Source organism: Rosa rugosa, chromosome 6 (assembly GCF_958449725.1).
Source record: "Rosa rugosa chromosome 6, drRosRugo1.1, whole genome shotgun sequence".
In the NCBI taxonomy this organism is placed as follows: domain Eukaryota; kingdom Viridiplantae; phylum Streptophyta; class Magnoliopsida; order Rosales; family Rosaceae; genus Rosa; species Rosa rugosa.
In genome coordinates this window covers 15982926-15995640 of record NC_084825.1, presented here as the reverse complement: position 1 = coordinate 15995640, position 12715 = coordinate 15982926, and the positions used below count along the sequence as shown (strand labels likewise).

General features: G+C 37.8%; 1 protein-coding gene across 1 annotated transcript; it reads right to left on the bottom strand.

Annotated features, from left to right (window-relative positions):
* Positions 1-4012: 4012 nt before the first annotated feature.
* On the bottom strand, positions 4013-12243 carry LOC133717488 (serine/threonine-protein kinase VPS15). The gene is made up of 11 exons (XM_062144210.1): positions 11820-12243; positions 11617-11739; positions 11482-11527; positions 11243-11403; positions 10700-10779; positions 10312-10417; positions 9926-10102; positions 6645-9824; positions 5496-5740; positions 5320-5419; positions 4013-4471 (listed from the first exon to the last, which is right to left on the bottom strand). Exons 1-11 carry the CDS (start codon positions 12090-12092, stop codon positions 4295-4297), a joined length of 4668 nt encoding a protein of 1555 aa, XP_062000194.1. The 5' UTR covers positions 12093-12243; the 3' UTR covers positions 4013-4294.
* Positions 12244-12715: the final 472 nt, after the last annotated feature.

Genomic DNA, 12715 nt, shown 5'->3' with positions numbered 1-12715 from the left:
AATATATCATTGTTATATACTATAATATTGGCACACTCCATATTTCTGTACAATGTATGTCGGTTCACAATTTATTCCATACTGTTCCAGCAATCACTACATGTATACAAATAAAGTGGCTTCAAAATTTACTCATGTTTAATCATAATCAGCTTATTTATAGATCTGTTACGACAACCATATTGAGTTACTAATCTTTGTTTACCAACGTTTCAAGCCCATCATTAACACCGCACCATTATCTATATGTAATTATCATATCATATTTTACAATACAAAACAGATTTAATCTGATCCCACAACATACTCCACCAACACTGCATGATCGGGTATGCAATATTGAAGTACCACATTTCTCAAAACTAACAAACCTCACTTACATAACTTATCTACCACCATGTCAACAGCAAATATAATTCACACAATGGTATGGCCATTGTTAGATGGGAACACACGTCCAAATCTGATAATCCCATAACAACCGCCTCTACATAAATGAGCAGCAATCATTTCAGCCGTCAATACTCTTCTTATGAGTTTTTCATTGCAAATTATCTACTTCTTCCACTTGTAACAATATAACATCACACCACACACATGTCCAACCTCAAATTCATTTCCACATAATCTCTATACAAACACAAACAACCAACCGTTGAGTTTAACCAACGAGTATGAATAATAGCCTTTCCAAAATAATCGTTTGCATATTCAACAATGACCAAAACACAATTAAACATAAAATAACTTCAAATCAATGTTCTACATATTTCACAAGTTTTTCGGATTGACTCACGCACACTCGTAGTAGTTTATGTACGCTCTTTTGACTAACTTTATAACTAAATACGTCAATTTCATCCTCTTACCTGGCCTCACTTGATTCACATTAAATAACACTTTTATATGGACATCTGGTCCACAACTAAACAAGAACAAAAAATATGAACCTATGCAAATTATACCCCAGTAGTTTCCCAATTTCGGAGTCCGGGAGAGGCGATAATGTTTTGGTCATCAACTTGTTTTCAACGGCTTATATCAAGTCCTTACATGTCATACTTATAATATTATTCTGTATAATTAAATAGACAGCCCATTATATCAAACTATGATATCAATCAATCAACTACTAAATTCACAGTAAACATCCATATCAAACAATAACATCATCACTAACCATCAAGTCTACACTCACTAACCATAAAATCTACACTAATTTCATAATTAATGCACTGCAAGTTCTATATCAGATTCCCTGCTCATACATCTGGGGACTCCGTGCTCAATCCCAAAATCTATAGATTCAATTTCTTATTCCCTACAATTTCATATAACCTCTACATATAAATCAAATAACAACAACATTCGGGACCCCATATATTACCTGAAACTGTCGATGAAACCAGATTGTATTCCTTCCGGCAGCGAATACTTGAGAGTATTTGCCTTACTCCGTCCTATTTCTCTGTATCGGATACTCGGTATCGATATTACTGTGCCTTCTTTTCCAAATCGCAATTACTACTCCTTCACATAAGAACGCCCCTTCCACAATGATAAATCGTTTGCAGTTTGGTGTTTTCTTCACAGGGAATTTTGATGTTTTGTACACATGGAGGACGATCGAGACCACTATTTAGTCTTCCAACCTTATCTCCTTCTCGGTGCACCCGCCTCTCTCCTTCTCCCCTAAAAGCCCCTGTGGTTACTTCATATTTTACAGTTTCATCTTACCTGTCGTATGCGAGTTGACGTGGTCAACCTAACGGAAAACTCTGACGCCATCTCTTGGTCTACAAATGTGTTGGTTCATTGCAGCCTACTCCATCAAACTAATATCTAGTATTGAAAGACTGTCACTTTATCATCTTTGGTTTTATAGATGTCAGTGTCACACATCACACAGAAATCAAATGATCAATTACGGTTAATGGGTTTTGATTTACTATGCACCAAAATCTAAATTTAAGCAGCATCGTTTGCACCATATCATGAAAAGAAGCAGATACCACACATTGAACAAAGAAGCCTTGTATTGCTTCAATCAATACATCCTCCAATGAGACCAATCAAGCGAACCTGCTGGGCACTGTTCCTAGCAATTAGACCTATAAATGGACCGGATTTGGATCGGATTGACCTAAATCCAAATCTGTTTACTTAAAAAAAAAATTCGATCCAAACCCGCTCCGTTAACCGGTCGGATCATTGATAGTTCGATCCAAATCCGTATCCGCCGGATTAACGAATACCCGATCCGCTAATCTGACCTATTTATAATTTTAGATATTTTAAAATTTTAAATAGTAATATTAAATTTGGGGGCGGATCCGTGGCATCACAAATTATAATCAAAATTATACTTCAATTATCAACCATTAGATTAAAAGACTATCAATGGATGATATTAAATTTGAATTTTTCATTTTTCATTTTTTTTCTCTCTCATTGAATTAATTTAATCCTAACTAAAACTCATTAATTAAAGAAAAATAAGGAAAGACAATCTTCAGAGGAATTCTTTCCTCTTCTTCAACATTGTCTCTCTCCATGGTATAATCCAATTGAACAAAATACACCAATTATACTTCAATTACCAACTTTTTCACCCTGTTTCCTTTGTAAACCCATAAAGAAAGCATTATGTGCACATATTGGTCGTATCATCATACTCAGGTCATGCAAAGTCAAAATCAATTGAAATTGCTCACCAAGTCATACAAAGTCATAGAGAGAGAGATAGAGAGGGGAAAAAAAAACCTAGTTCAAGCTAACAATTTCAAAACCACTTGATCTTCAACATCAAAAGTTAAATAGTGATGCAGCTCCAAAATCAATCACTAGACTCTCCAAGCAACTTTGGTCACTTCCAAAGATCTTAACCATCCCTACAAGAACATTAAACCGTGTTTGTCCTCAACAAAGTATACCATGTTGTCTCTAACACAATTTAAGTCTATAAAGTATACTTAATTGTTTTGCTAACATAACATTCACATGAATCTATTAATTCATGGATAGTTTTTTTTTTTTTTTTGTCCTTTTTCAGTTTAAAGCATGTAACAATTAAGGAATCAAATCTTTCAATAGGAAAACAATTGAAAGATTTGATTCCTTAATTGTATTCCAAATCAGAATAGCAATTATTGATTTTTATTATGTCATAATAAATAGATTTGATTAATTAGTTAAAAAGAAAAGAAAAGAAAAGAAAAATAATAGATAATGATTTTTTCTTACGATTGATCTCAACTGTTAATTGTTATTAAGTTTAATGGATAGGATTTAAAGTATAATTTTAACTATAATTTGTGATGCCACGGATCCGCCCCCATTAAATTTATATCATGATACCTCATAAAATATTAATAAAATATTAAAACAACATGAAGATGATCAACAGCCATAACAAATAGCACAAATGACCAGATGATCTAACACTGGCTCTCGTTTATAGGTCTTGATTTATCAATTGACCATTGCTGCGATTCTCCAAGACTGGCAACACTCAGGTCTCAATTCAGCAAACAACAAGGATCGGTTAATTCAGCAAGTTAGATGGGGGAGCTGGCATCGCATAAACATGTTCGATTCATTCTATCAAAACAAATAGCACAATGAGATGAACTTCTCAGAGGAAAGTATTGGATCCCTCGATTGAAGAATTGTACATCACAATTTTTGATAACCGAGTACAATTGGAAAAAAAAAAAAAAAAAAACGAAAATAACCTAAAAGAGAAGATATTGAAGAAGGGTGGGGGGAAAGTACCAAAGCTTTGGAAGCGAGGCAATACATAGAGAGTGACGCAGAGAGAGTGAGAAAGACGGTGGAAACTTGCAGGGACCGATAGGGGGAGACTGGTTATTTAAAAAGTGAGGGTGAGGGTCAAGACCCATTTATTATTATTTTGAAATATCACTGAAACGAAAAAAAAAAAAAAATCGTCTCAAATTTGTTATCTTGCATGCAAGAGGCACCAACAGACCAAGAACAGGTTCCATCAGACTGGAAGCACAAAATATGCCGTACTCAACAATTTTTATAAATCTACATTTATCAATTGAGACGGTATCAAGTGAGATATGTACAGCGGGTGATACAAGTCTATTCCTACACGTTACAAACTCTAAATCCAAGTACGGGTAATGAGCCATAATATATCTACCTTAGGCAATACTTGATTGACTGTTGAAGCTTTGTTATGTGTTAACTACAATATACAAACTTGACTAGCATTGATGCTAAGTATGTACATTAGATAATAACAAGGGTCTATGATAATGTCAGATCACTTCCAGACCTTGATTGCCCCATCTCTACTGCTTGATATTAGGTGTCTTTGATTCAACTTAACAGAGGCCAATGAAAGGATTGAATCACGATGGCAGCCAGCAGTATCAGTGGCAGCAGCTGCAAGAACTGCCTTGGCTGTCAACTTTGTTGTTAGAGGCCGTCTCTTTGTCTCCTACGTTAAAAGCACCAGCAAGTTTAAGAATTCTATGTGCAAGAGTACCGATAAACTATATATCTTTTTAATAGAAACAATAATTCTTCTTCTTCTTTTCTTTTTTATCTTTTTTCTTTTTTAAAAAAAAGATAGAAACAAGACTTCATTGCTAACAAAAAAGAGTGAGTACACAAAGCTTCAAACATAAAAAAATTAAAAAAATAACAGACCAAGTAGAGCAAGAATAGCTTAAATCCTAGAGTCCTAGACATGTTACTGATATTAGTCTGCTAGACATGTTACTGATATTAGTGTGCTGCCTTTCTAGTCCATAATAAAGCCTAGAAAGAGAAACCCCTGACAACAGAAGTTACCAAAGCCTAAAGGAAAGTCCAAAATTAACTGTCCCATATCAACTATCACCATGCCCAACTTTTTTTAACAATTCTCTGATTTCTTTCAATCCACATGAACTTGATAAGAGCAAAGCACCAAGCATCCCCATAAAATCCTTCTTCCCAAAAAGCCTTGTTAGAACAAAGTAATAACTTTCAACACTAAGTGGTCTGTAAAAAATGAAATATACTTGTAGGAAAAGGAACAATGAGGGGAAGACCTGTGATTAAACTTTGACCAGCTTAAATGAAATACAACAAAAGCCAACATAAATCTTCTGCCCCACTACACACATATTACTTGAAACTACCAAGTGATTGATCTCTGGTTTTCAGGAGCAAAACAACAAATAGAACAGAAATTTTCCACCCAAACCAAATCCTCTGCATGTATACACTAGATGTGGACATGACCATACCCTCCAAGGAAGGTACTAACCCGCCTAACTTTAAAGTTTCTAGAAATGATACCTGCACAATTTGCACACCAAAGCTAGACCGTGTTCCATAGAAATCATCATTTCCAACACCCTTCAAGTTTGGCCCACAAATACAGTAACTTCGATCAGGGCTGCAATACATGAATAGAGACAATTAAATCACTGTCTTTAGTAAACCAAGGAAATAATAATGAATATGCAACAAACCTGTAATGATCCCATCGACGTATCTTCAAGTCGGTTCCCCCAGTTAACAAATCACCCCCAGGTAAGGGAAGCAATGAACGGATGCCAGGAATGCGAGGAGGTGGTTCATTCAGTTCATCAACTCTGTAATGAGGATTGACATTCCGTCTCATATCCGCTTTGGAATTTTTAGTCGATGATCTCGCCAAGGCCCAAGGCACCTCAGACATTTCAGCATCACTTTCATAACTCGCAACCCTCAACACCTGAAAAACCAAAAGTTGAATGTTCAAAATGAATTGGATAAAGTCAAATATCACAGCATCAACAATTGAATTCATGCAGAGATGTAAGAATACAAAAAGATAAACCAAGAGGCTCCATCCCACAAATACATGAACTCCTATAATGAAACATTAACAGACAATCTACAGGCCTGTTACATTATGGTAAACCAAATACTGAGAGAAGAAAGAGGTGGCTTTGCCTAAAAATAGCAGAAGCCCAAAGTAACAAATAATATACAGTACAGTAAACCCTCCAGTAGACAAAACCCTACGGATTAGGATAAGACTATACTAGAAACACAAAAACACTACAGAACTGAAAACCAAATATGAAACTAAATAAGACCACTACATAAGCCCAAGGTGGTGGTGATAGTATATCAGTACAACTTGACTGTTGATCAGGAAAAGGAATTTTCTACAATCAAATGTAACCATCTCCTTGTATATCACTTTAATATATAAGAAAAAGTGACATAGCTGTAACAAATAATCGAAGTAGCATGGGTGTCATTCTGGTACTCATCATGGGTCAGCAAAATCTGAATTATTAGAAATTTGACGTCCTATATGAACTATTCAGCTAGTCTGAAGATGAAAAGTTCAACAAGATAATGGTTTTTCACAGAATTAAACTGAAGGCCAATTCCATCAACAATAAAATGCGTGGGAAAAAATATATATAATCAAACACACACACACACTGCCTTTTGACCTTTCAATTCATAATTTTTTACCAAAAGTCATTCTGCCATTATAACAAAATCTGATCTTTGCTTTCAGTTTTCTGGGCAAGCAGGAAAGTTTAATCTACGCATATATCTTCAAAGCTGTATAGGTGGTAATTTCTCAGTACACAAACTAATAAAATATTCCATTATACCTGGTGGCAGGTGCCATTTTCTGCATTCCAAAGAGAAACTTCATTGCAACCTGCAGCAACATAAACAAGGGGCCTTGCAGAAGCAGAAACAGAAGCATTTGGAGGAGGAAGGAAAAGACACATTTTCTCTATGGGGCAAACAGCAGAATACTGCCATGTATTCACAGGAATAAGGAACCTCATATCCCAAAGAGTGAGCACACCCCGTGAAGATCCTGACACAAACCAATTTTCACAAGGGCCTGTTACTAGGGAAGATACATAGCCCTCCTCCGGAGTTGCTTTCAATGTCCAAGAATCTGAATTCGTTCTTATATCCCAAAGATGGATCCCACAATTTTGGGTGCTGTACATAACCATCTGATTTGCATAGTTGTCAGCAGAGAAATTCAAAAGGCTAAGTATTGCCCCTTCTTTAGTGTCCTTCTTCTTGATATCAGCAACACCTGAATACTTCTCAACTACATTACCGAGACCTCTGGAAATGTAATCAACAGAAAACATATGTATCATGCCATCACATGCTCCAACTACAACTTGAGCGCAGCCCCGGAGCATTACAGAACATAGTGCACGGCTTCCCTCCAGATGATAAGTCAATCTTGACCTAAATGAGATGTCCTTTTCCAACTTTCTCGAATCCCATACCTTGACAGTGGAATCATCAGATGCACTCACAAAGAAGCTATGATCAGTTGATACGGCTATGTCATTCACAGCAGACCGGTGCTCTTGCAAGTGTGCAACCAAAACCCCACGAGGCCTCCAACCAGAATCTGGAATTGATGAAGCTCTTGTAGAAGAGGGCAATCCTGTTAGATCACTTGTGGAGGATGCATCTTCCACAGTAATAGAACTTGCTTTTGTAGCACTAGATAACCCCATATCTTGAAACTTACTATTGACAAAGGTTGTTTGGTCGTTATCCCTACCATCTGGTTCATGTACTACTCTGTAGAATTGTTTAGAACCACTGCTGATGTTGAATGATCCTGACACGAGCTTGGGTGCTGGAACAGAACTAGCTAAACTAAAAGATTTATTTACTGGATCCATCCATGGCATAGATGATGCACCAACTCCCACAGAATTCACTTGTAATGAAGAGTCAGATGGAGCAGGAGGAACTCCCACTGCTCGCCTGTCCATGCTAAATGAGTACAAAGGTATCCCTACTGATGATTTATCACACATGAAGCTATTCACGGTACTTCCCTGTGGCCACATAAAGCCCGAATACTGCAACTTTTCAGAGGATAAAGGATCATGAATGTCAACTGTGCTCGAAGCATTGCGCGTAAAGCTTCCCATACATCCAAACTTGGCCTCACCATCATCACATTCAGTTAGCTTGCCCTGTTGCAATTCATTTCCAGAATGTTTTTGACCCTCGGGACTTTCTTGGTCGTCTGTCCAGCTCCTCATCGAATTCAATTCGACAACCCCTTTATGAAGTAAATCCACACTTTCCCATTGTTTAGATTGAGGCCAAGAATTGTACCATATCTTTCTCTGTCTTTCCAACATGTCTGAACTCCTTGCATTTTCTAGAACTTGGTAAAATACCTGTCTTGAGACAGGAGGCTTCAAACAGGAAAGGAGAGCCTTCTCAGAAGCTAGAGATGCTGGCTGTCTACGAAGAAGCGGACGAATAACAGGAGCAAGGAATACATAGGAATCTACTGCACCCAAGCAATCACTGCTGGCTGCAATAAAACTCACAGCCGACCTTCTTACCCATTGACTAGGATAGCATAACAATGGAAATGAACGCTCAATCATTTCCAGGAGTATCCTCTTGCGCAGGTAACCACTTTTGCACAAAATGGCCAAACAGTCCAATGCATTGACAATAACAGCCTCTGTAGCATCACTTACAGCTTGCTCAATATAAGGTAAAAGATATTCTTCCACACTTCTTTGACCCACAAAGAAGCATACATACACAATTTGCCCGTAGAATACTGCTCTTAGCTGCTCATCTCGATCATTCAGAAAAGCAGGGAGAATGGGTAACAAAAAGTCATTACTCTGTCTCTGACCAAAGAAGCAGCATAGATTGCTGATATCCTGAAGGAGTGCTCTCCTGATATTGGGAGTTTGCTTGGGACCCATAACAAGCTCTTGAATGACTTCAGCTATGGACTTCCTCAACTGGGCAAGCTGTGCATCATTATTTACCTTGTGGAGCTGACCAGATGTCTCACTAGATGATGCCAGTAGCTTCTTTGGAGAACTTAATTCATCAAGCACACCAGCCTCACTCAAGGTTATTGAGTGAACTAAAAAACCATAAGCAGTTAGTGCCAGCTTAGCTATATTACTGGCATAACATATCCTCACACTTTCCTCTGTATCATCAGGAAGCATGGAAAGCATTGGCAGAATATACTCCGGAAAAATTTTTGCATCACTAGGAGGAAAATCTCGAACTAAAGGGAGAATGTCACATAACGTCTCCAAGGCTGCACAACGCACAATTGCAGCTTGATCTGAAAGCATTGCAACAACATATGGAATTACACGCTGCAACCTGTTTTCATCATCAATATACAACGCAGATGACTTCAGCAAAAGAATCGCCCTCCTCCTTAAATGAGGCAATTTGACATTGCGTATGCAGGAACATAGCAAAGAGGTAATCAGAACCATGCCCTCACATCTCAAACTGTCTTCAGGTAATGGTAAAAAAGGCATACCAAAGGTATCTGACTGGCTGTCATACTTGGACATCAATGAATTCAAATCATTCATTGTAATCTTTTTTAGAAAAGGATGATCATTTCTCCTAAATGCATGGGAGATATTCTGAAGTAATTCACCAGGAGATTGCATGCCATAGTTTCCAAGATTCTGGGAAAATGCAGAATTAGTGTTGTCCTCCACCATTGGCTTCATATTAGAATAATGATTACTTTGTTTAACATCCCTAAGAAGGGTATTGATATCACCGAGAAGTTCAAATTGATCGCGCTTGAAACCTTTATCCATATCTACTTTCTTTCCCAGTGAGCCCTTTGTCAAATTCATGTTCTGCATTGCAATCATGTCCTGAGAAGATTTACCGCTAGCAGCATGGATGTTTGAAGGAGTTCCATGTCCAGTGCTAGCGTCCTGAGTTGACCTATTGCTCATCATTTGTTTCAGTATCTCAGGAAAAACACTCTGGCAAAGTGCAACCTGCACACAGTAATTACATGGTGAATTACTATAACATAACTACGTGAATCAAAAAAAAAAAAAAAAAAATGGCATTTCATATACGTAACAAGATTGTCTACCCTCATATCAGAATGAAGCGGATTCCAGAAACAATGAAAATTATGCAGAAACGGAGAGAAGTAACTCGGAAACACAATAGTTGTATACTCCTGCAGGTAGCTATCAGCAGAAAGTCGCAACTCTGGTTCCAACTGAATCATATGAAGTATCATTTTGCGGATTCCACAATCTGGTATCTGCGTACAGAGCATACAATAGAACAAGGTACGACAATAAGCAAGAAGAATGTAAAAGATAACCACTATTAAACATGGTAGTCATAACATAATCATGCAAAACCAGTAAACAGTTATATAGAACAAAAGTCATGTGTAATATAATGCTCAAGATTAAGAGGCAACATGATCAAGAGGGCAATGTAGAGAGAGAGAGAGAGAGAGAGAACCTTTTCAAGAAGTTGACTAGGATCGTATTGCCCTCTACGATAAGCGAGAAGTTGAGAGAGTTCAAATAGTGGCTGACCCTCAAGAAAAAGCTCAGCAATCACACACCTAAAAAAGTGTCAAGAATAAATGATAAAAATTCCAAGGAACAACTTGATACATCTACTGGTTTTTGAGATATACTTTGCAGTGCCACATGAAAATATGAAGTATGAATATTTAAAAGGTTTATATGTTAACAAACTGACATGCAACTAACTTTCTTCTAAGAAATGTCAAAAGCCGTTTCGACCATCTAGTTTTATATCTGAGATTTCAATTTCAAAATTGACATAAAAATGAAATGGTAATGCTTTTGAAAAAAGAGATGCTATTGCCTCGAAAGCTCACCCTACAGCAAAGATATCCATAGATGGTCTTAATGGTGCATCTTGTGCAACTTGCATCTCACCTCCATGCTCATAAAATCTCTGAAAAGTTGAAGGTTGTGAAGAGATTAATTATGTAACCATCTTAAAAGTAGATATGGTGACAAGTATCAGAAGCATAAAAAAATAAAATAAAATAAATCATAACTTTAATGGTGATTGGTGAAAGATTCATTAGCTAACTTCTAAATAAGAGGACCAAATACATAAGCAAAATTGTATAGAAGGCCAGAAGTTTTGTATACATTGTAAACAAGAATATGCTAAAGTCTTGTAGCTTATAAAACTGCTTAGGTTTTTGTTCCAGCATTCCAGGATCGTATGAATTCCACAAACATACTCCAATTAAGATATATATTATGAGTGCAACCATACCCCAACCCTTCCAAACCTACGTATATGAATCAGAAATTCTTACGGCTTTCCAAACAAAAGGGAAAATCGAGATAGATATGTATCTTATAAAATTGAAGAAAGCAAAGAAAGTAAAGGAACAAAGCTGAACCTCGGGAGCAAGATAACAAAGCCTTCTTCCACCGGTGTCGTAGAAAAACGAGAAATCAGAAGGGTCATCATACGGAATGTAAGTGGGCTTGAAGGAAGCAAAGTCAGCAAGATAGAGCCAATTCCAAGAAGTCACCAGGACATTCTCGCACTTAATATCACCTAAAAAGTGGCACAAATTAGACACAAAAGATATTGACAGAAGGGCATTGGTGAAACTCAGATGATGAACTCACTCACCGTGACATATTCCTTTGTCATGGCACTGTTTCACAGCAAGAAGTAACTGCACAACCACCAGAGGAGAATATAATTGCCAAGAGGAACGGTAAAACAAATCGAACTTACTGGGAATTGAGAGAGAGAGGGGTATACCTGAAAAGCCAACCATTTCTTTTCGATGAGACTGAGAAAGGGGCGCGTGCTCAATCGATCATGTAGATTATTGAAGAAGTATTGTCTCACAAGATAAGCTGCTTTATCCGTCTCTTGCCAAAACTGGAGGAAAACTCAAAACTACTGAATTAGAAGAATTTGAGGTGTTGAATTAGGGAAAAGTAGGAAAGGAGGAATTGAACCTGGAAGGGCCAGAGGTGAGGGTGATCGAGGGCGCGAAAGGTCTCCTTGATATGGAAGAGACGGCGCTCGTACTCGCGGAGATCGATGGAGTCGCCGCGCTTGAAATAGACCTTGACGAGGACCAAACCCTCGTCGTGCTTGCACTGAATCGACTTGAAGAAGCGTCCGCGACCTAAAACCTCTTTCAGCACGAGGTTGTAGGACGACGGCAGGTCGTGCAGGTAATACTCCGACGCCGACGCCTGGGTCGTGCGCGCGATCTTGTTCCCCATACCTCCCTCCTTCCCTCTCCCAATCAATCAGCTCTCTGCAATTCAACTAATTTTCTCCACACCCATGCTTCATCTCAATAGCGCCAGCTGTCAACTGGGAAATCAGAACAAGTAGAATACACTAAGAAGAAGAAGAAGAAGAACAAAAGACCACCCGAGGGCAGGGCTGTCATTAAGCTGATTTTTTTAGATATCATATCTTATGAATATAATATAATTATTTTCAACCTTAGTTACCTGAGGATAGTTTTTAAAAGATTGTGTCAAGCTTTTTATGGAACATTAGAACCAATAGGAGGGAACTACTTACCTGTAAGGGTCCATGTTAGGCTAAATATCCGGATCTTCATCCATCTCCAAAGCATGCTTTGCCGACCTAAATATATGTTTCTTCTCTTTCTTTGAACCCAAGGCAGTAGCTACAAGCTTCCACGGATTCACTTATATTCCATCGTGGGTTTATTCTTGGCCCCCAAAGGCCTCCTAACTTTGCATTTCTTTGGAGGTGAAACAAGAAGCTTGTCAGCCTGATTTGGGATAACCAGCTCTGACGTAAAACCCTAACTCCACTAGGGAAGTAGCCGTACAGGGGACCATAGCCTTAGATTTTTTGCTATAAGTGA

Coding starts and splice junctions, on each gene's coding strand:
- LOC133717488 (XM_062144210.1), bottom strand. CDS start 12,092: ATGGGGAACAAGATCGCGCGCACGACCCAGGCGTCGGCGTCGGAGTAT. Junction 11,740..11,819: donor CTCACCTCTGGCCCTTCCAG/GTTCAATTCCTC, acceptor GTTTTCCTCCAG/TTTTGGCAAGAGACGGATAA. Junction 11,528..11,616: donor AGAAATGGTTGGCTTTTCAG/GTATACCCCTCT, acceptor GTGGTTGTGCAG/TTACTTCTTGCTGTGAAACA.